Source organism: Carettochelys insculpta, chromosome 1, assembly GCF_033958435.1.
Source record: "Carettochelys insculpta isolate YL-2023 chromosome 1, ASM3395843v1, whole genome shotgun sequence".
In the NCBI taxonomy this organism is placed as follows: Eukaryota; Metazoa; Chordata; order Testudines; family Carettochelyidae; genus Carettochelys; species Carettochelys insculpta.
In genome coordinates, this window is record NC_134137.1 from 180,611,214 (window position 1) to 180,635,796 (window position 24,583).

Sequence of the window (24,583 nt, forward strand, 5' to 3'; positions counted from 1 at the left end):
TCAAAAGTTGAGTGAGGAGCTCTTGCCACTCAGTACGCCTGGGCTCTCTGCTTTGTATGGACTGCTCAGAGATCTCCTCTTACGTAGATACCACCATACTGTTTATTTTGCTGTATTTTATTCAACCATCTTCTACATACTAGTGTAGTCACTTTATTTTACAGTGTTATCCAGCTTTACTACCCCTTCTCCTAAGGGAAGGGGCGGTGTCTGCCCTGCAAATTCCCTTTTATCAGGCCCTACTAGCTCACCTGCCCCCGCATCAGCCTGCTTTCCCGTCCCACTTCCCCACTGCTCCTTTATCCAGTGGTTCTTGTGTTAATTGGCTACCCAGATTGGGTAATTAACCTGATCAGATAACCAGAGAATCAAAAATGTGAGACCAGAAGGGATCTTGAGATGAGGTGCTCGTATGTCCCATTTTGGCTGGGACAGTCCCTTTTATAAGCCACATTTTGCTTGGTGAAAGGGGGCATGTGTCCTGTTTTCTCTGGCCAGCTCGATCAGTTGGCAAGAACAAGCAGGACAAAGGCCCACTTTGGCCAAAAAAGTGGGGCATGGCAGAATGTGTGGAGGGGATGGTGAGCAGCAGTGCTAGTCCCATGGGGGCGGAGGCAATGTTTGGGGAGGGGGGCAGGCTGGGCTCAAGGAGCAGTGACCACCAGCCCCAACCTTGTGGGGGCATCCAGTGCTTGTGTGTGCAGGAGCTCCGCCCCCTGCGGGGGGGATAGGGCGGAAGAAGGGACTAAGGCTAGTCCCCCTCATGGCGTCCTGTCTTCTGCTTCAGTCATATGGTCACCCTGCCTCAAGACATCATCAAGCCCCACCCCGCACTCAAGGAAGGACTATTTAATAACTAGACCATCCCTGACAGGTGTTTGTCTAACCTGTTCTTAAATATACTCAAAACAAAAAAAGCAGGCAAGTAGCACTTTGAAGACTAACAAAATAGTTTATTAGGTGATGAGCTTTCGTGGGACAGACCCACTTCTTCAGCCCATAGCCAGACCAGAACAGACTCAATATTTAAGGCACGGAGAACCAAAAACGGTAATCAAGTTTGACAAATCAGAAAAAAATTACCAAGGTGAGCCAATCAGAGAGTAGAGGGGCAGAAGGGGTTGGGGAGTCAAGAATTCACTTATCGTTTTGCTGGTCTTTTCTAGACCTTGAATATTTTTTGTTGCTCTGCTCTGGACTTTCTCCAGTTTGTTCACGTCTTTCCTGAAATGTGGCACCCACCACTGGATACAATACTCCAGCTGAGGCCTAATCAGTGCAGAGCAGAATTAGTTCTCATCCCTTGCTTACAACACTCCTACAAATACATACCAGAATGTTGGCTTGTGCTGCAGCAGCATTACACTGTTGACTCATTATTTAGCTTGTGCTCCATTCTAACACCATGTCCTTTTCTGCAGTACTCCTTCCTATGCAGTCATTTCCTATATTCTATGGCTGCATTTACACCAGTAAATACTTTTGAACTATTTTTCCAAAGGGGCTCTTTTGAAATATCAGCACACAAATATCTGCACATGAAATTAAATCAAAAGAACGCAGCGCTCCTTTCGAAAGCACTCTTCCACTTCCGTTTCAGGCAGAGCGCCTTCTTTCAAAAGCTCCACAGGCCCTTTTTTCCAAAAGAGCAGTCATCGCAGTGCCTGATTTTTGGATCCCTGACCTGTTCTTTTGAAAGAACGGGGGGCTGTGTAGATGCTCTCTTTCAAAAGAGCAGCTCACTCTTTTGATCCACTTTTATGCGTGTGGATGCTTTTGAAAGAAGTTGTTTCGGAAGAGATCTTCTGGAAGGACTCTTTTGAAAGATCGCTGTAGTGTAGACATGGCCCTAGCGTCCACTTTATTTCCTAAACAGAGTACTCTGCACTTGTCCTTATTGCTTCACAGCACTCTGTCACAATCTTCTGGTATACAATTTAGTGCTTGCTATGGTTAAAAGAATGGCAATGGATTTCTTATCGTTCAGGGCTTGCTGTAAGACCCATCTGTTTTTCTGGTTTGGCTGGGCTCTGAGTGTGGTGTTCAAATTATTACTTTTAAATAAATACTGCACAACTCTTACAAGCAGGCTCCTTTTTATATATTGAAATTTAAACAGCGAAAATGGATCTCTCTTCCTTAAATTACTGCTGCAACTAGGCACCTGCCAAGAGAACTAAAAAATTGCTGCCATAAGAGACAATGTCAAACTAATCATGTCTATCACCAAGCGATCCATTTCCAAATTCCTGAAATCAGTTTAGCTGACTGTGTAGTGTGCAAGCAGGGAAAAGGGAGAGGGGCTAAAACAGTAATATTTGTGTGAGACTTTCTTCTTACAAGCTGTAGAAGGTTGACTCTCAGTGAATATCACATGAATCAGACACTTTTGTCACGATATATTTTATTTATGTACACTAGGTATTATTCGTATCTCTAGAAACAGTATATTTATGAAATATATCATGCATATCTATCATAATCTGGATCAGTATTTAACAAAAATGTTATTCTTATGCGCATTTAGATTAAAAAAATACATACAAGAGAATTAGGTGCAAGGGTAATTGCTGTAAAAACATCCCTGAAACAAAATGCCTTTAATAAAAAGCCTTTCTTCCCTTCCTGCATTTGCTCAATATTTTGTTCATTAATATTTTTAAAAAGAGACAAATAAAAATTCTGTTACTAGATCTGTATGTTAAGCATAATATCATGTGATATGAAGAAATATCAAATTTCTGTATATTTGTGTAACCTTTCTGAATTAGTTCTCAAAAGATTATATTTATCCTATCCCTGTAATAAAAATGGGAATTTTGGCCATGAATTTTGCCACCGACACAACAAATTATGTTTTATTTATTTATAACTGGAAGATTTCTCAGGCATTGGTCAGGTCCTTGGAGTAGGGGGCAGAAGTGTGGTGGGGGCACAAGTCAGGGCAGGGGCTTGGGCATCATGTCGAGGTCTCATGGCAGGGGGCTGGTAGGGTGCAGGAGTCGAGGTTAGGAGGTGAGGAGAGGCCCAAGGCAGGGGTTGGGGGTGATGCAGGCTTCTCCCCAGGGCCAGCCCAGAGTGGGTGGGGGCCCCAGCAGCTCAGCTGGTGGGGGTTACACTGGCCAGCCAGCAGTTGCTCCCCAGGGCAGACCAGGGTGGCAGGGTGTGGGCTGTTGGCCTGCAGCTACGCCCTCTGGCTGGGGCACTTGCTTCCCCATTGTGGTCATTCTGGGGTATAACTGCCCCTAGTATCACACCCCTCCTTTTCAATTTGATGTGAAATAACTGCATTCCACATACAGCCCATTGTCTTGGCCCAACCAAACCTGCACCTAGCTTTAAGTTTTGATAAGAGGAAGCTGTATAGTAAATTTGGTAGTCTTAGCCTTTACCATTTAGAAGGAGTTCTAGAATGGACGGACAAAGGGACACACAGGAAGGGCTTGTCTACGCTTGTGCCCAACTTTGAAGGGGGCATGTTAGTCAGGGCGACAGGAGATTACTAATGAAGTGCTGCGGTGAATACGCAGCACTTCATTAGGTTAATTCTCCCCCACGGCAACTTCCAGCCATCAGCTACACACATGCCAGCACTTCTAAGTTTGATGCTTCAAAGATGCCGCAGGGGAGAATTAGCCTAATGAAGTGCTGCGTATTCACTGCAGCACTTCATTAGTAATCTCCCACAGTCCTGACTACCATGTCCCCTTTGAAGCTGGGGGCAAGTGTAGACCCAGCCCTAACGTTTCTAAAATATACAGTAGATATGCTCATGGCAATCCATTTTTGTGGAGGGAAAAAATTCACATTTTGCTGAATGAATATAATATAGTACATTCAGTTAACGTTGCAGCACCTGAAGGATTTGTCTCTACTACAGTAAGATCATACAATATGCCCCATATTATTTTCTTTGCCCATGCAGCAACTATCTTCTTCTTATGTACACAGCAATACAGCCTAGATACCAACCATTTATCGAGCACTTATTAAGCTATCTGGCCTAGCTGATTCATGGAGCTGAGTATAATATTTAACTCCATTTCCAGGATAGTCTTGTCATTGACTTTGGTAGTTTTGGATGAGGCCCAGTGTGATTTGCTATAAAAACTAGGGTCAGATCTCCAAAGGATGTAAACTATCGTAGCTCCATTGCCCCACTTAAAGCCTATAAGGAAGTATGGTCTATAACTGATTTCTCACATTTAAAACACATAGAAATCATTACCTGTTTTTATGGTGGTATCTAAACTATCAAGAATAACTACATTATTTTAGTGTCTTATATACATCAACCACAAAATATTACTCTTCTCACTATTAACCAGGTCTAACGTTTTCTTGGCAAGGAAAAGTTTCTTTTGAAAACTATGCTGCGTTGCTCACAATTCTGGTTGACATTAATAACAAATATATAATAAAATAAAAATAACCATTCTATATTTCGTACCATATAAGAAGTACCAAATTATGGTACAATATAACTATTGCCACAGGTCGTAAGTATGCCATTAAATGTGTCTAAAAACAGCAACCCACTTTGGGATTCACTAGTAAAAATGTTTCTCAGAGTTGAAAAATAAATATGATTCTGACAAAATTCTCTTTGCACATTTAAATCTAGAATTTTACCAAGTGTTTGCTGCTATCTTCTCAATATAAAGTCCTATTTAACTGTCTACAGTATTTGGCCATTTGTTTTCAGCCTGAATCAGGTATAAAGACTGAACTTGATCACTTTTTAAAAGCTGAACCTTCCTCTGCAATAGGAATCTCCTCTTGGTAGTCCGGAAGCTGCTCCTTTGTGTTGCTTGTCTCATTGCTATAGTTTTCAGATTCTTCTGAAATGACAGTTAGCTTGGCATAGGAATGATCCTCCTCTGGTGTCTGTGGTGAAAGAAACTGTGAACTGTAGGAAGGCTTGTTCAAAAACTGGAGGAAAAGAGGGGAAGTAAGAATCAAACTGTGCTCATCGCTTTTTTCCAGCATCAATTAGTTTTCTCTGCAATATTAAAAGACCTTTCACTGGTAACTCACAGCCTTTGGCTTCATCTACACTAGAAGAGGTCTAGCTATACTGGAAAACCCTACTAGATACATCTTATACGTTGGGCAGAAGACATATCTGGCCTGCCGATACATATAGGCAAAGGTAAAGAAGGTAAAGAAAGAGACAGGAATTGTTACTACAACCACCAACATTGACACTTAAAAGAGCAGTGACATTTATCCACACTGGAGTATGTTGTGGAAAAGAATACGTTGGAGTCTATAGTAACAGTGTAAATTCTGGCATAGCTCCCTTAGTGCAGCATATGCTAAGAGGAGTGCTACCAGGATGAGAAAATGTCTTCCTACTCCAGGTTAGTTATACTCCTAGAAGCCCTATTAAAAGTTCTGTCAACACAGCTCCATTTACCGGGGAGGGGTTACTACAGGATGTAGTTCTGTCATACCCCTGACTGACGTAGCTATGTTAATATGAATTTTAGTGTAGTCTAGTCCTCATGCAGTGTGGGGAAAAGGCTGTGGAATGAAGCCAACTGAATGGTCAATTGGTGCAAGTCACATTACTTCATCATTTACACACTCATTTGAATTATTGGCCAGTGTGGTCCAAAGTCTTTAGCAGCACATTAATCAACTTTTGCAGTTGATGAAGGATTTGAAATGAAAGTTGATCATAGAAATACTTTATCAAAAATGAACTCAAGTAACTAAAGATGACTTAGCTTAAATAGATCACACCATGTAGGTGCCAAGACTCATATCTATAATTTTGCAACGTATATACTTCACCTGGGTTCTTTCAGCTTGTGCGCCTAATAATCAGTGTTACTCCATATATTTGCTTCAGGCAGAACTCATGCAACAATAACACAATTAGTTAACAAACCAGGTTCATCTGTCAGAATGAGGAACTGCTGTCTGAAAGTTCACATGCATTAATAAGAAAAGTTGAAAGCTTTTGGGAGTCTTTGACAGGTAAGAGGCTCTCCTACAAATCTTACTTAATTATTTTATGTAGAATACAAACAGACAAACCTCCTTCAAATGTTGTGGAAAAGAATGTGTTGGGCAGAAGACGTATCTGGCCTGCTGATACATGTACGCGAAGGTAAAGAAACAGACAGGAATTGTTACTACAACCAACAACATTGATATTAAAAGAGCAGTGACAATTATCCACACTGGAGTTATACCTGCAAGAAACAAGAAGATAAATTCTTCTTAATTTGATTATTCTATATTATTTGTAATATACAAATTTCAGAATTTAGTTCTCATAAGTGAATAAAAGATTTTTTTCTCCACTTTTTCATTTTAACAATGCCTTTGTGAATGAAAAAATATATCATTTTGTTTCCAAATGGAAAAAGGTCACAGCTTTGTTTTCACGTCAAACCTACTCATGAAAATCTTATTAGGTAAGTTAAGCCTATGGCCACGATACGTAAATATTTACTGAAAGAAAAAAATTCTAGGTTTTATGCACAAAGTTGTCAGCACAAGTGATACTAACAAAGATTGACCAAGATATTACTGTATAATTTTTAAACTGTCTATGATTGTTAAGCAGCTGCTTATTAATTAGCCTGAGAGTGTACTTTTCCTTTTAAATGGAAACCCAAAGCTCTCTTCTAAGAGGAGGTCACCTGACTGATGGTGGCTCTAACCACCATAAATAGTTGTCCCCAAAGGTGAAAGTAAGCTGGTGTGCACCAGCGCACTGCTCTGCCAAGAAAGAGACATCTGGCTGGGGCACTTGGAGGCTCGAGGAAGGGTGGCACACTGCCAGCTGGGCTTCCAAGTCTTCCCGCTAAATAGCTGGCTGGCAGGGTCAATGTCCCCCACCAGTTTGGGACAGCTCCAACCATTTCGGGAGGCCAAATAATTTCCAAAGGTTTATATGTATGCTTTGGTTCCGTTTATGTCAATCAATGAACATTTTACAGTGTTTCATAACTAACCAGGATGTTTATAATGTATTGGTACGTTAGTTATTACCATTATCAGTTGTACTATCACAGACTTCTTCACTCAATTCCCCTGTTCTGTTAAATTCAGGAGAAATGCCTTGAACTCGAAGGCAATATATTGTCCAAGGGTCCAAACCAGATAATATTTCTGAATCATATTTAGCATCTGTTGTTTTAACCTATATCAAAGAAGAATATAGAAAATTCAAAGCCAAATGCAAGATCCAATAAATCAACAAACTAGAGCACTAGTTTCTAGCAACAACTTCATTTTGTAGTCTTTGCATTTACAGCTGTACTATGGATTGAGTTTACACAACATCTAGTGCCTGAAAAAACTAAAGTTTAAAATATCAAAACCAACAAGAAGTCCTGTGGCACCTCAAAGACTAATGCAAATGTTAGTCTTTGAGGTTCCACAGGACTCCTAATTGTTTTTGCTGAAACATACTAACATAGCTATCCCCCTGAAATTTTTAAATATCGACTGTTAAAACAGATTTGCAGTTTTCTATATCACTTACTTGACATGACTCAAAGAAAAGTTTGCTTTTAAGAATTACCTAAAAAAGACACTTTAAATATTCAAATTAATCAGCTGCCTTCACATTCATTTTTCTATTTTAAAATAGCCTATTGATGGTGAAAATAAAAACTGCCTTCAAAAACAAGAGCTGTAATAGGTTGAAATCCTAGCTCTTAAACAGGTTGACTGAACAAGACAGGGTCTCTAACTTTGCTCGGATTTACAGGAATTTTCCTTTCATTACACCTTGACAGAATTTTTCAGAGAAACACTATAATGGAAAGAGGGACTCTAAGGCAATTGTACAAACATGCACAGAATTCTAAGAAACACTATTTTTACAAAACCAAATAAGTATTCATGCAACACACTGTGGTTAGGATTACCTATGAAAACCACTCATATATTAGCTAATGTACAAATTGGCATTCTGCCAACTTAAAACAGCTGATTAATGAATAGACTGAACCTCTCTAGTCCGGCACCTTCGGGACCTCACCTGTGCCAAACCAGAAAATCTGCTGGACCACGGGAGGTCAATAGTGTCCAGTAGCATTACCAACACTTCCACTACTTCCTGGGCTCTTAGAAGACATTTAGGGGTAAATTAGAGCTAAATGACAGCACAGAACACTGAGGCTGTGGCTACCCTTGGCCAAAACTTCAAAATGGCCACACAAATGGCCATTTTGAAGATTACTAATGAGGCGCTGAATTGAATATTCAGTGCCTCATTAGCATTAGGACGCTTCCGGCCGCGGCACTTCGAAAGAGCCGCTTTCGAAAGTGCGTGGCTCAGCGCAGCTACACGGGGGTCCTTTTCGAAAGGACCCCGCACCTTTCGAAATCCCCTTATTCCTCTCAGCGCCTCATTAGTAATCATGGCCATTTCGAAGTTTTGGCCAAGTGTGGCCACAGCCTGAGAGCCTGGACTAGTGGCTGTAAACAAACTTTATGAGACCATGGAAAACTTGGCCACACCCAGGATAAGTGGTGTGAAAGTAGCAAGAATTATATTGTAAGAGAGAAATGAATTATACTGTAATAATAGTATAAGTTCAAGAACAGGAAAGAGAAGATTATGTTAATGTTGTCTGTAGGTATGCAGCGTGGATCAGAGTGGAGCCAGGTGTGTCTGGGATAAGAAAAAAAGGAACATTAGGTGTTAAACAGAGAGTAATTGAGATAACCAGGAAGATATGGATAGGAGGTTGCTGAGGCTTGATATGGAAATGAAGATACGTGACTAGTCTCATGGGAAATCTGTGAGTCCTGCCCCTTTTGTAATCTTGTTAATTTTGCTTTCTTTCATTTGTATAAATCAAGGGGTTTGAGCCCTGTATGGCACTCACATTTTCTGGGTGCATTAGCAAGCAGCTTTGCTAATAAACAGAATGGTCTGACAAATCTGTGAGTCCTGAGTCTGACTTTGACAGTGGTGGTCTGGCTAAGACCATGCCAGATTATGGATGTTGCCAAACAAGAGAGTTTCAGAGAAGAGAGGTTCAACCTGGACTTTGTGTGCGATTATACACAGCACTGACAGATGTGTTTGCTATTGGTCTTATGAGTAGAAATCCTACCACAAGAGATTGCCGCTCTGTCTATGCAACATCACAGTAGGTGACACCAGCTGAAAATGCTGTTACTGACATAGCTTACAGTAAACTAAGACATACGTTTTTTGTAGGTAATTCTTAGGAGATCTGGTTGCTATGTGGGAATAAATGTACTTGAACAAATTATCCAAGTACTAATTTTTAAAAAAGGATCTAATGAAATTTTCAGACACCTCTTGGAAGCTTCTTTAGTCTTTGAGGAAATCTCCCATGTTTTCACTTGAGTACTGGAAACAATATTACCAGTGACACCTCCCTTTTGGGTAACTTCCTTTTATTTGCAGTTTTCCGATGGTTGCTTGATCAGGTATGGACTTGCTGACTTACCCTGTAGACTAACTCTCTTTTTTTCCCCTTGCCTTCATCATTCGTGAGCTGAGGCTAAAATGGTGTTAGGCATGAGAAAACCCCTTTAATTCTGGATCTGGATACTAAATACTAGGCTGGGAATTTTGAAGGATACCTAATATGAATCAGTAGGCACCAAAGGTTTCACGTATACATCTTTTCTGTGTTGTACACAGATCAGATATATTCTCAATGACATTGAGAGAAAGAAAGACATTGCTCAGCTTGATTATCTTTTTCTGATTTGTCCTCCTTGATTTCTGTTTTTGGTTCTCTGTGCCTTAAATATTGAGTTTGTTCTGGTCTGGCTATGGTCTCAAGAAGTGGGTCTGTCCCACGAAAGCTCACCTAATAAACCGTTTTGCTAGTCTTTAAAGTGCTACTTGACTGCTTTTTGTTTTGATAGTGTATAGACTAGCACGGCTTCCTCTCTGTTACTATTGAGAGAAAGGTGTTTCTTGAATCAAAAACAACATTCTATGATACTAAAATTAACCTAGTATTTTTAATGTTTTGCTTTGTTTTGTTTTTAAATGTACATACTGTGATGGAGTCTGTGGCTACGTCTACACGTGCACGCTACATCGAAATAGTCTATTTCGATGAATAACGTCTACACGTCCTCCAGGGCTGGCAACGTCGACGTTCAACTTCGACGTTGGGCAGCACCACATCGAAATAGGCGCTGCAAGGGAACGTCTACACGCCAAAGTAGCACACATCGAAATAAGGGTGCCAGGAACAGCTGCAGACAGGGTCACAGGGCAGACTCAACAGCAAGCCGCACCCTTAAAGGACCCCTCCCAGACACAGTTGCACTAAACAACACAAGATCCACAGAGCCGACAACTGGTTGCAGACCCTGTGCATGCAGCATGGATCCCCAGCTGCGGCAGCAGCAGTCAGAAGCCCTGGGCTAAGGGCTGCTGCACACGATGACCATAGAGCCCCGCAGGGGCTGGAGAGAGAGCGTCTCTCAACCCCTCAGCTGATGGCCGCCATGGCGGACCCCGCTATTTCGATGGTGCGGGACACAGATCGTCTACACGTGCCCTACTTCGACATTCAACTTCGAAGTAGGGCGCTATTCCCATCCACTCATGGGGTTAGCGACTTCGACATCTCGCCATCCAACGTCGATTTCAACTTCGAAATAGCGCCCAACATGTGTAGCCGTGACGGGCGCTATTTCGAAGTTGGTGCCGCTACTTCGAAGTAGTGTGCACGTGTAGACACGGCCTGTGGGGCTGTGGAGCATGCCCAGCTCTGGGACAGAATGTCTCTCTGGTTCAGGGGAGGGTGACCATAGAGGAAGTGAAACAGTAAACAGATTGGCTACATCTACACTACAGAGATATTTCAAAATAAGCCCTTCCAGAAGATGTCTTACAAAAGAACTTCTTTCAAAAGAGTACATCCACACACAAAAAAAATGGATCAGAAGTGTGATCTGCTCTTTCAAAAAAGAGCGTCCACCCAGCCCCTGCTCTTTTGAAAGAGTGGGTCAGGAATTGAAAAATCAGACCTCATCAGGACTGCTTGCAGAGCGTCGACACACGTTTTCTTTTGAAAGAAGCTTTGAAAGGGGGCGGTCTCCCTGAAATGGGAAAGGAAGAGCGATTTTGAAAGGAGCGCCACATTCTTCTGATTTACTTTCGAAAGAACACTTTGTGTGAGCAGCCGCTCCATGCGATCTTCCGAAAGAGCCCCCTTCTTTTGAAAAATCTTTCAAAAGAACTTGCTAGTGTAGACACAGCCATTATGTCTGTTGACAGAGAAGTAGGTGAAGACAGGAGAGAGAACAACCTATGGCAGCAGCCATGTTAAATATCCAAAATCCAGCCTTTTTCAAGCCACTGCAGTGCAACACATCATTCTAGCAAAACTGGCTGAATCACAGGTGATTGGTTTTTAGATCGACTATACATCTTAGCTCTAGAGAGCACCTGTGTATGCACTTCTAAGTTACATTTTTGTGGTGTGCATGGATGCTATGGTGCTGATTGTAGCACATACTGTTGAAAAACTAAAAACACCAATGTGAAAAAGGAAGAGAGGTTCATAATTTAATCACTATTTCTAACTATGGAAGGATAGTTTATGCCCATTTACTAAATGATTACTAATTCCTTTCATTATACCAGGGCGCTAATGAATGCAGATTGTGACAATTATAAGTTCCTGATATCACGATAACATTCAGAGATCTTGTTTTTGCTTCAGCAGTTATGTCTCAGAACATTATTATTCAGTTGCATATCTAGAAATGCCTATTCAAAGCTAAATGTATAAAGCAGAGTCACAAAAGAGTCAACTGAACAAAACTTACCTCTTCACTATTAGTTTTTTTCCAGTATAGCACCCTATACATCCAAGAGCCATAATAAGTCTTTAAAGGCCACTTTTCCAATCCATGTACAGCGAAAGGACCTGTGAAATCTACATGCAAAGATCCAGATTCAGATTTCACTTTTACATCAGGTGGTCCAATGATTGCTAAATGAAAAGAGAAGAGAAAAAAATCACAAAAATGCAACCTCTAACCCTGTTCTCAGATTGATACCTTTTATCTGGCCTACAGTGTTACACCTAATCACTATCCTTATCTTATTTTCTTGAAGAAAACTCTTTCACTTCAAAGGCTCAAGGGTAAATAAACTCTTCATTCACTGATGTGTCATAAGGTGATTTTGTCTTTACACTTAGACTATTTTCCATTGCTGTATACCATGTAATTGTAACTGTGCTGGTCTCAACAACAGAAGTTGGCCCAAGAAAAGATAATACCTCACCCACTTGGGTCATTTGGTAGGGATATACAGATGAACACAGAGATGGGAGTGTCAGAACAGTGTTAATGAGCCTCATTAATACTGTTGTAACACTCACAACTCTATGTTCATGCATATATCCCTGCCATTTGAATCTTCCACTTCATGCATCTGAGGAAGTGAGCTGTAGTTTATGAAAGCTTACACCCTAATAAATTTTTAATCTTCAAGATGCCACATGACTCCTTGTTGGGTTTTATTTGAGAAACTGCGACTTTTGAATTGCTTCTGAATTTAGTAATTTTTACATTGTAGAATGTATTTTATATATTTGAAACTAGCTACTTTTACTTTATTTTTGTTCCATTAAATAATTTATTTTAATTAGTGCTTTAGGCCTCAGTTAGGTTGTGTCTAAAATGAACTGTTTCGTAAAGTTTCTCTTTGTTTCAGAGTACCACTTTATTGGTATGTCTACATAGCAAAGTTATTCTGAAATAACTTTGCTAGCATCTACACAACGCAACTTCTATTTCAAAATACTGGATGGTTTATTTTGAATTTGGTAAACCTCATTCTACAAGGAACAGCACCCAGGAATAAATATTTTGGAATAGGGGCTGTGTAGGGAATAAGGACTATTTTAATATAAGCCATGACTCTGTTTTGAAATAGGCTCTAGGTGTGTAGGCGCTGTATTTCGAAATAACTAAGTGATATTTCAAAATGCATTTTGTGTGTAGCAGCATACTTTAAACTCATCAGTACTTTAAAGCCTTTAGGAAAAAGATCATTCAAGAGTTATTGTATGGATACGGGAGTGAGTTTACAGACAGATGTCCAAATGAAGAGATCAAAGAACAATGATCACATCATCTTATGAATTTGGAATGAAATAGGGGAAATATACATCACAAACACTGCCCTGATGTAAATAAAAATTCCATTGGGAAAATTAGACTGGAAACTTCTCTGAAAACCCAGGCCAGGAAAGGTTAAGCTTTAAGTAAATCCAAAATAAGGCAGAGAAGTAAGGAAAACTAAGAATTGTTTCTAGCAGAGAGAAATGGAAGGAAGAGGCCTCTTGCATAGCTTCCCACTGATAGCTCTGGAGTGAAGAAATGGAAGCTTTGGCAGTCTGACAAAATTACTAATTGCTAATGGATGAAATAAATTGTGAGAATGAACAAGGGGAAGAATATTCATTGTCAAAAAACCTGCTTAGCCCAAACTCAAACAAGAGCATGCTGCCCAAGTTTTCTGCTTTCAGGAAGTGCTAAGTGCCAGGTTCACACAAGACAACAAACATCAGACATGGTACCTTAAAAATGTATGTGCGTGTATATGAGTAAAAATTTTTTTCCTTGAACATATCCAAAAATAGGGCAAGAGGGGGATTGCCAGACTGAGTAACAAGGAAGCAGATAAACTGATTTCAATATGTAGGATTCCTGAGATATAATGCTCTCCTGCTGTAAATTTGTATGCTATTTTTAGGGGGGAAAATACACGTGGTAAAATCCCTCAAAACAGGTCTCAGAATGGAAGAATACAGTCAGTAATTACCTATACGTATATAAGTGGTTTTACGGCATTTTCTGTACCCTGGGGGAATAGTGCACCACTGAGTGTGAACATAATTAATAAGCCGTGAATATTTTTACTGTTTTGCACAGAAAAAAGTTTCTGTTGGAAGGCTGCTGCAGTCCTGACTTTTGAACACCCACCCCCCACTCCCCACAGCATTGTAATGGTAAAACAAAGCAGCAGCTGCCTTGTCAGCTACAGAGCAGAAAGAACCTGCTTTTTTCACACAGCCTGTCTGGTGAATTAACGGGAAAATAAGGAGACAGACAGGATGGGGTTGCTGGGGGGACACACAGCGGCTCATGGGGGCTAGTGGGAGAGGGCAAACTGGGGCAGGGGATGAATGAAAATGGCCATGCAGGGCCACAGGGGTACAGGGAAAGCAGGTGTTGGACCAGAGAAGGGGACAAATGAAGTGACGTGTACTTCAGTGCAAAGACACGTGGGGCTGTAGGAACACATGGGGACAGCCTAGGGGTAGATGTGCCTGACAGAATAGGAGAGGCTAGGGATCAGCCAGGGTTGGCATGGTGGAATCCTTCCCAGCCCCCCCAAAAACCTGTTCCATATTTTCTTCACCCGTACACGAGGACCCTCCAAGTTCACTCCCAGGCTCCTTCCCAGCAGTTACTTTCCTCTCCCTCAGCTCTGCTATTACCCTTGACTTCTCCACGCCTTTGCACTGCTTCTGAGGCTTGTGGGAAATATAGTTCTGTATATTAGTTCAAATGAATTTTTACTCAGAGTTCTATATTAATATGCCTAATAAGGAATCAATTTCTCAAAAGATCTTAATCTTTTCTCTTGTCTGTATTTTTACAGACATAATTGTCAAAAGGTGCTTTGAAATAAATTACCAAAAATAATCGAAACTGGTGTGATTATACTGTGTTATTTTGAATATATATAAAGCATGTAAAATTTCACAGAATTTGAAAATATAATGTGCAAATTGTAATTTCTGGTGCAGAATTCCCCGAGGAGTACTTGTAGTTTAACTTCCCTCTTCCAAAAAGAATACCACATAGGAGTTGGATATTTCATACTTTCTTAAAAGAATTTGTAAATTTAGAACAATCTGTATTTTAATCTCTGCTTCTTCAGATTACAATCACTTTTATTTCCTTAACAGTTCACTATTCATGGGCAAAAGTTTCCTGTGTAGAGGAAGCCTTACTGTCATCCATTGGACTAAACGTGATGTTCACCCAATCTGACTCTTCATTCTTTGACTCAGCTCTGACTTGCAAGGTGAAGTCTCCATATATGATCAGAGAAGAGAAGTCACATTCTGTGTTGACGATGTTCTTGCACATAATATTCTCAGAAACACTGCTGTATAGGAGGGAAAAAAAAAAGAATCTGAGTCATATATTAGCAACAAGAAAATAACCTTCATTTCAGTGAAGCTGTTAAGTGGCCATACTCACTCACCAAGTGTTGACATTTCTAATTACCAATCACGCAAAAACTATTAGCTGAAAAAAAAACAAACAAACCAGAAAACCAGGAACACTGATGTGTCTCCATCTGGCAGACATACCTACGTAAAGGTGTATTAGACACTGGTAATATCAATCTATGGCTATGGCTACACGGTGCTCCCCCCAGCATCGCTGCCAGCAGAACTATGCAAAATGAGCTTCTCGGGATTGCAAACGGTGTGCCATTTGTATACTCCTGGGACTCATTACCATAGCCCCACAAGAGTTCGGCATCAGCAGAAGGGGGGGCCGGCACTGCAAAGGCCGTGCAGATGTGCCGCTGCCGCTAAACCCCACTCTGTTGCCAGTCTCTTATGCAGGGCTACGGTAATAAGTCTTGGGAGTATGCAAATGGCTCGCTATTTGCAATCCTGAGAAGCTCATTTTGCATAGCTCTGCTGGCAGCAGCGCTGGGGAGCGACTGCCGTGTAGACCCAGCCTATTAGTATAGCTATTATTTCTTTATCATAAAGGCAGAGCTTAAGGTGACCATTCGGCAAAATGCACACTGTTTCCCTCCGACTTGGCACCCACAAATCCTAATTAAGTGAACAGAAAATGTCTCATACCACAGCAAACTTCAACTATGCCTGAATTTTCAGTCTAATTCTCACCCTTTCACAAATGTCCTCAGCCTTCTGTAGAGTGCTTCCCCCAAATCCTTCCCTTTCCAGAAGATGGCTAATCTGGAGTGAAAAAAATGGGGATAATTCCTGACAAAATGAGGCCTCAGAGTAAACTCCTGAGAACCTCTGCTCTGAGTACAGAGGCAGCAGGAACATTCTTGCTGTATGTACTTCACTAGCCTTTTCTGTAGAAGGCCCTCACAAACAGATTGCTCTGGGGCAAAAGCAGAACCTGTTGCCCACATTAGAAATGTGGGGGAATACCTCGGTACTGAGCCTTTTGAAGCAGTAGTTTCCTATGACAGAGAATGTGCACTTACATGTAGCCAACAAAACACTGTTTCTCATTCCAGAAGAGTATGTGACAAACTAATGAATATTAAAAACTATAAAGCATGCCCTTTAATAAGTATCAAGTTCAAGAGAAGACGTCTAATGTGTATAAAGCAAAAGAAACGGACAGTCCACATTTGCGGAAAAAAGTCATGAGAACAGAATACAGTAAACTCTTTCATATCCAGCAACCCCAGGACTGGGAGGTTGCTGGATATTCAAGAATTCTGTATAATAGAGAGGTATTCCTAGCAATGTGTAACACTAAAGAAAAACAAGATTAGATATTAAGAAACAAACACAAATGTACGCAGAGTATTTTATTTACCACCAAGAGTAGCATTATACACTGCAAACTTATACTGTGCTTGCAGTATTTATCTATATTTACTTTCACTAGACTGTGCTTATGGAAAACATAACTAAAATTACTTATGATTAAAATGCCAGTTATTTGAGAGTTCTGGATGATAGAATGCTGGTTAAGAGAGAGTTTACTGTGCTATAGACTGTAAGGCTACATCTACACTTATGGCGAACTTGGAAATGGCCACACTAATGGCCAAATCAAAGAATACTAATAAGGTGCTGAAATGAATATTCAGCGCCTCATTAGCATGCCACCAGCCACGGCACTTCAAAAGCACTGCATTTCGCTCACCCGCAGCTCATAGGAATAAGGGGATTTTGATGTTTGCAGGGTCCTTTTGAAAAGGACCCCAGCGTAGGCGAGCTGCGGGTGAGTGAAACGTGGTGCTTTCGAAGTGCCACAGCTGGTGGTATGCTAATGAGGTGCTGAATATTCATGTCAGCATCTCATTAGTGTTCTTCAATTTGGCCATTAGCATGGCCATTTCCAAGTTTTTTGTAAACGTAGACACTGCTTAAGTGCACGCAAGACATATTGCAACGGTAAATAAATAAAGCTCTCAGACCTACCTTACATACCGGGCTGTATAAGTAATATTTTCTTTGTGAAAAGTAGGTGGATCCCACCGTAGACTGTTATTGAAATTAACTGAACTCATTCTTACATTTTTTGGTTCTGGTACTATTCCAAATGCTGAAAAACAAACAAACCAGTGTAGTATGTATTCTTCCAATGACTGATGTAAATAATAATAATAATAATAACAACCCTTTCTGAAAACTGCAAGAGAGACTAGAAGTATTTCCGGAAATACACATACTGTATTGCTAACTAGTAGGTTCCATGACTCTTGAGTTATTAACATATTTTTGAGTCTTTACAGATGAGTCAGAAATTATACCAGCCAAGCCAGTTACAAAGCACAGCTTAATTGTGCTTCAATTGGTTTCTTTAGAATTCGTTTTCTTTTTGTTTTTTAAACAATACAGTACTATCCACTAAAAACTGAAAGCAGGAAACGTATGTTTTCACATTACATCTGAATGCTTTAATGAAATACTCCCTAAGATTCAATTTCATTTTAAGCCACAGGACAGAAACCAAAGAATATGCATTCTCTTTAAGAAGAAAAACTAATTAGCAGTTTTATGTGCATATTTTTGATGTAAAGTTGCATGAAACTAATGTGTGAGAAGTACAACCTGTGAACCTGCACAAGACACAAAATAAATCTGAATACAGGAACTTCATTTCAAGCACAAGTTTCAAGTTTACTTCCTCAAATGAAACCTCTTCCTGTACCCATAACATTTCAATCAGAATGTCTACTGAATAGATTACGAGAACATCAGTAATTTATGAACATAAATTGGACCTAGAATTTTTGATTTAAAGACATTCTGGCTTTTCACCTTCCTTGGACCTTGCCAAATGAACCTGGGTGAAAACCTGGCCTAATGAAAGTAAATAGAAGTCCCATCAACACCAATGGGAACCAGATTTCATCTATGGTTATCAAAACGTTTCCTGATCTGCTACTTACTGATGATGTTTACACTACAAAGACTATACTGACACTGATTCATATTGCAAAGGCAGTATTCATGCCCAGAAGTTTTCCCGTCAGTGTAGGAACACCACTCCTGGGAAAACATAACCTGTATTGATGGAAGCAGTCTCCCACTGACAGAGCTGTGTCTATAGTGGGGTTTTGACAGCACAGCTATGTTGCTCACGGTGTAGATTTCCATGCCTCTAAACAAAGTTCCTATGTCAACATAACTTTTCAATGGAGACTGAGCTGAAGCTACAGTAAGTGGTCAGCTTTCAAAACTTTGTCTCTCTATTCCAGATTAGCAGTGCTGGAGAGCTGATGTATTCATCCACTGGAAATTGGGAGGTATGACCAACCATATGCTTTAAAACACTTTCTATGGACAACTCAAGAGTGGCACTGACTTCAAAACAAGTTACATCCAGTCATCTATGGGCCACCTATACTAGGGTCTTGTTGGAACTAGCACATTGCAAACTAATTTTTCAGCAATGGTGCAGTTTCAAAGACATGCTCCCTCTACACAAATACATTCCAGTTACATTGACATGCTCCCTCTACACAAATCATATGATCTTCCGCTGATCAATGAAGCTGGATGTGGACAGCCAAATTCTCCTTATTCATATCTTTTGCTTTCAGTAGAATTATACCAGCGTAACTAGAAGAAAATTTGATTCAATATTTAATTAATATGAAAGATCAGCCAAAGACCATTCTCTATCCCTAGTCATACATAATATAAACAACAGCCTAAGTTTTAGAGGAGTCAGAGGCAAGAGGTAAGGGAAGGTTCCCCCTCTGGAACCCCTTCATGGGAACTAAGGAGCGAGGCAGGGTGCCCTGATGGAAAGTGACAAGGGTTCAAGAGTCTCCTTTTGGAAGAAGAGCAGCAGAATGTGAACAGAGACTTTTCCTCCGATTCTGCTGATTCTCCAACCATCTTAGGAGGCCACACTGCCTTGTGGGTTATCCTGGGAAGGAGCAAGGCTAAGGGAGTAAACACTAACAGAAAATCGGGGGGGGGGAGTCCTAAGGCGGTTCTGTGCCAACTTCTGGCATTGACCCAGCAACTCCTACAGCTGAGCTGGTACCAGACATAGAGGTTATCCTCTCCTTTGGACTATATCAGTACAGCCGAGAGGGGGACACTGGTGTCTGGGCAGCCCAGGGTCCCAAAAAAAAAATCGCCCAGGGTCGTGCCTGGAGAGGTACTCCAGCGTCGCTTAGTGATCCCAAATGGAACTACAAAGGGTGCAATCCATAGTCTACATAGACTGAAGGATGCCTACTACCAATATGTAAACTCTAGAGTAAATGTAAAATAGATTGATATTTTGAAAATGGAAAGGTTCTGAACTGGCCAAGTGGCCCCAGCACAAGTGTTTTAAAGACAGGGATTTCTCAGGCCTGGGCCTTTGGGAACTCATGAAAATCAAGCAACTTGGTGGAGTACTGGGGAGGTCAGGAATGAAAGCAACATTACACTGAGTTGCAAGGATCAGTCATCTCCTGACACTGCTGCAACAACCAATGCATACAACATAAGCATTTTTTTCCTGACCATTGCCTTCTGTGTTCAATTGGCAGCAATGAGCAGAGAGCCAGGGGTATATGACAGGAGTAGGCAAGACAGTAGAAGTAATTCTGCCACTCAAGTGAGTACTAACAATGCCTTAGCTGGAGGGCTGTGCACAGGGCCAGGCACTCCATATCAGATCTGGGGAAGTCCAGAGGGAAGCAACAAATATGATGAAAGGTCTAGAAAACAAGATCTGTGAGGAAACATTGAAAAATGGGTTTTGCCTGGAGAAGGGAAAACTGTGGGTGGGGGCTAATAACAGTTTTCAGTTACACAGTTCTTGCAGGAGGAGGCAGGGCAAGGGCCTCAGAGCACTGGGGCTGGGGAACCATGGCCTTATTTCTTTGAAAAGTGGGTGGGCTAAGCCCTCCCACATGGCATTGTCTTTAAGGGGGGGATGCGGGGAGGAGCAAGCAGTGGGCAAGTTCCTGGGAGGAAAAGGTGGCATGGGAGCAGGGTCATGAACTGGTGCCCTCAGCCCCACTCTTAGGGAGCTTCTGCAGCTTCTGGGAGAAGGGTGAAAAATTGTCCTCCGTAAATGTTAAGGATAGGAATGAGCTGAAACTGCCAGAGGGAGTTTTAAGTTGGACATTAAGGCTATGTCTACACTAGCCCAAATCTTCGAAATGGCCATGCAAATGGTCATTTAGAAGATGACTAATGAGGCACTGAAATGCATATTCAGCACCTCATTAGCATGCTGCTGGCTGCTCTTCTCAACCACGCGGCTCGTCCAGACAGGCGTCCTTTTCGAAAGGACTCTGCCAGCTTCGAAATCCACTTATTCCTATCTGCTGATAGGAGCGGCAATTTTGAAGAGGCAGCTGGCGGCACACTAATGAGACGCTGAATATGCATTTCAGTGCCTAATTAGTAATCTTCTAAATGGCTATTAGCATGGCCATTTCGAAGATTTGGGCTAGTGTAGACATGGCCTAAGAAAATCTTCCTGTTAGACTGGATAAGCACTGAAATAAATTGCCCACAGAGTTTGTGGACTTCACACCATTTGAGATTTTTAGGAGGAGGTGTGGAACCCCTGTCAAGGATGGTCTCATATTGCTTAGCTTCCCGTGCAGAACACTGGACTAGAACCGTGTTTCTTAAACTACGTTGGGTAGAACACTGGTGATCTATGAACAACGTGTAGGTGTGCCGCGAGCATTTGGAATAAAGTTCAAAGTGTATATTTTCTGTTATTAAAACCAGATACAATTTTACTTTTTCATTTTTATGATACCTGATTGAACTACTTCATTTTGGTTTTTGCTGTGTGTTTCTGGTTTTTGGGGTGGGGGGGCAGGGAGTGTGACAACAACTTTCTGAAGACAATTTTCATAGATGTGCTGCATAAAAAATATTGTTTGGTGTTCCCTGGTCTCAAAAAGTTTAAGCAGCACTGGACTAGATGACCCACTGAGGCCACTTCCAGTTCCTACATATTTATGATTCTATAACCCCTTGTTTCTCAACCAGGAGTATGAGTACCCTTGCGGGTACACCGAAGTCTTCCTCAGGGGTGGGTGCATCAACTCATCTAGATATTTGCCTCATTTTACAACAGGCTACATAAATACACTACTACAGTCAGTACGGTCTGAATGGCATTTCTACCACCTCATATTTATTACGCTGAAATGGATGTAAACTATTACTGTTGGATTCATTTGTTTGATAATAAGATGGTAGAAAGTCTGCAGGCAAGTTTTTAGTAGTAGTCTTCTGTGATATTTCTGCAACTAATTTTTAAGTGAGGTGTCACTTGGTAATATGCAAATCTGACTTCTGAGAAGGTTACAGTAATCCAGAAAAGTTGAAATGCGCTTGTTTCCAAGACCTCAGATTACCTTACTTATGCCCAAATTTCTCAGCCTTCTTAGGGTACAGAGGAAAGTGGGGGCGCTTATGTTTTTTTAAAGGGGTACTTTATGAAAAGGGCTGTGAAACACTGCCATAACCAATCCCCTCCATGAACTACCCAGCCGACCGCCTCCACTGCCCCAGTGCCAAGAGGCAAGCTGGGGCCCTGGACGTGTTCAACACCATGTCCTTTGTTGGGAGCTCCGAGGACCGGAAGCAAACAACGCTGCCCCAAGTGGGCTGAGCCTACGCCCAGGGACAGAGGCCGGCGAAGCCGAGTGCAGCGGAGGCGCTGGCCAGACACGAAATGGCGAAGCGCTGGCGCCGGGGAGGTCCAGCAGCCCCCCTGGGCGGCACCGAAGTTCTTCACGGGACTTTGAAGCGTCCTCCCTCCCCGGGCGCTGCCTGCAGCCAGGGGTCCACCGCCGCCGCCACCACCGCCTGCCCGGCCCCGCTCACGTGCCGAGCCTCTAGGGGGCTCCCTGGGGAAGGGCCTCAGCTGGGGGCCAAGCGCGGCACACGTGCTCCCGGGGCCGGGGGGAAGCAGCCAGGCGAAACCACCGCCACCGCCACCCCCGCGGGACCGGGCGCGCCCGGACTCACCCGACCAGAGGAGGCAGCCGGCCAGCAGCGCCTGCAGACGCCGGGCCATGGCCAGGGCTCCCCCTTGGCTGCTCGCGGGGCGCCCGCCTGACTGCTGTCGCCCCGGCGCTCGGCCCCACCTCCGCACGGGGTTCAGCCCTGCCGGGGAAGAGCCGCCCCTCGCCCGGCCTGTTCCCGGTGAACTCTGTCCCTGCGCCGTGCGCAGCCGGAAAGGCACCGCCCGCAGCGCCCGGCAGAGCGCGAAGCAGGCGGGCGCAAACGGGGGCGAGGCAAAAGCTCCCTCCTGGCACGTGCCCGCTCCAGGCGGAGTGAGTGCCCAGCTCCGGCGGGGGAACCCCCCGCCAAGCTCCCCCAGGGCTGCGGGGGGAGGAACCCATTGCTCGCATGTCCTGACTGGGTGCCAGCCTTTCCCTCGGGATGGCCCAGGGTTTGGCACTCGCCAGCTAGTTCGCCCTTGGAGAGACACACACGCATCCCTCGCTACACCAGCACAGTTGGCTCCCAGGTTTCTGCTCGGGGGCGAAGACTTGTAAGAGGGACGCTAACTTCCCATTAACATGTGTGTAAAAGTCTCCCATTGGTTCCTAGGGCTCCTAACTCGGGGAAGGAGGGGCAGCATGTGGCGCTGCTTTGGAAAGGCAAATGAACCTCGAGGGGTGGGGGGTTGGGGAGGGTTAAAGGCTGGGGACAGTTTGGGGCCATGAGCAGCAGGGAGGGTTAAAACCTGGTGGTGCTTCCGGTGGAGGAGTTGACAACTTGTTCCTCCAGGCTGCACCAGCAATACCTGGGGGTGTATGGGGAGCTAGGGGCCGGGGGAGTGTTAGGAGTGGGTCAGGCTGGGCTGGAGGGTGTGCGTGTGCTGCGGAGCATGGCTGGAGGTGCTTGACTGCATGGCTGGAGCTGCCCCGCCATGTAGTGGGAGCCACTTTGACGTGTGCAAGCTGAAGGTACCGGTGGCTCCTCTGGACTGTGCCAGCAGTAAGTTCTTAACTTACCTGGGGAGGGGGTTAAGGGACCAGGCTGGGTGAGTGTTGAGAGTGGGCCAGGTTGTGGGGTGGGGGGGTCAGGCTGTGACTGGGAGTGGGTAAGGCTCATAGCAGGGAGAGTTGACTTGTCCAGTGAGTAAAAGTAAGCATATGTGTACCTTCTTTTCGTGAGTGCTTGTAAGTAAAGCGCTCATTTAATGAGGGATGAGTGTATCTCCTAGAGCTGGAGGATGGGACCTCAAGAAATCATGGAGTCCAGTTCCCTGCCCTCTTCACTGGACTTATCCCTGGCAGTGCCCCCCCTCTATTTTTTTGGAAATTTGTTGTCCCAGACCCCCTAAACAAGTACCTGAAGGTTTGAACTCACAACCATAGATTTATAAGGTTAACACTCAACCCACTGAGTGAGCTCTGCTCTCTCCTTTCCTTGGGCTAGGGTGTCTCCCCTTCTTGTAGTATTGCAAAGGTAGAGGGTGGGCATTTACAAGTAAAGGGAGCTGTTAAACAGGGCAGCTTTGTTAGTATAGGGCATAGGTTGAACCTCTCTAGTCTGGCACCCTTGGGACCTGTCCCCCGCCAAATGAAAATTTGCCAGATCACGGGATATCAGTATTGTCTAGTAGCATTACCAACACTTCCTCTGCTTACTGGACTCTTACAAAACATGTAAGGGTAAATTACAGTTACATAACACCACAGAACACTGGGAGCTGGGGCTGGTGGCTGGAAGCAAACTTTATGGGACCATGGGAAACTCAGCCACACCCATGATAAGTGAAACAAACTAGCAGTGGTCATCTAGCTAACTAAAATCATGCATGATTATGGATGTTGCCAGATGCTAGAGTTTCGGATTTGAGAGGTTCAACTTGTATGACTTTGTAGCTACTAAAGAGAAATGATACCTTCTTCCATGTACCCACTCCTGGAACAAATCTTGCTGGTGCAATAGCTTTTGGCTGTGTCAAAGTCAGACTCAGGACTCACAAATTTTTCAGACCATTCTGTTTATTAGCAAAGCTGCTCTGCTAATGCACCCAGAAAATGTGAGTGCCATACAGGGCTCAAACCCCTTGATTTATACAGATGAAAGAAAGCAAAATTAACAAGATTACAAAAGGGGCAGGACTCACATGTTTCCCATGAAACTAGTCACGTATCTTCATAGCCATATCAAGCCTCAGCAACCTCCTGTCCATATCTCCCTGTTTATCTCGATCACTTTCTATCTAACACCTAATGTTCCTTTTTTCCCTTATCCCAGACACCTGGCTCCACTCTGATCCATCCTGCATACCTACAGACAATATTAACATAATCTTCTCTTTCCTGTTCTTGAACTTATACTATTAT

At 42.9% G+C, this 24,583-nt stretch overlaps 1 protein-coding gene across 1 annotated transcript; it reads right to left on the bottom strand.

The window, feature by feature from the left end:
- Nucleotides 1-3,604: 3,604 nt before the first annotated feature.
- On the bottom strand, nt 3,605-22,574 carry IL10RB (interleukin 10 receptor subunit beta). Its single transcript, XM_074983442.1, has 7 exons — nt 22,245-22,574; nt 17,214-17,337; nt 15,009-15,166; nt 11,803-11,969; nt 7,009-7,159; nt 6,046-6,203; nt 3,605-4,932 (listed from the first exon to the last, which is right to left on the bottom strand). The coding sequence occupies exons 1-7, from the start codon at nt 22,291-22,293 to the stop codon at nt 4,735-4,737; spliced, it is 1,005 nt and encodes a 334-aa protein (XP_074839543.1). The 5' UTR covers nt 22,294-22,574; the 3' UTR covers nt 3,605-4,734.
- Nucleotides 22,575-24,583: the final 2,009 nt, after the last annotated feature.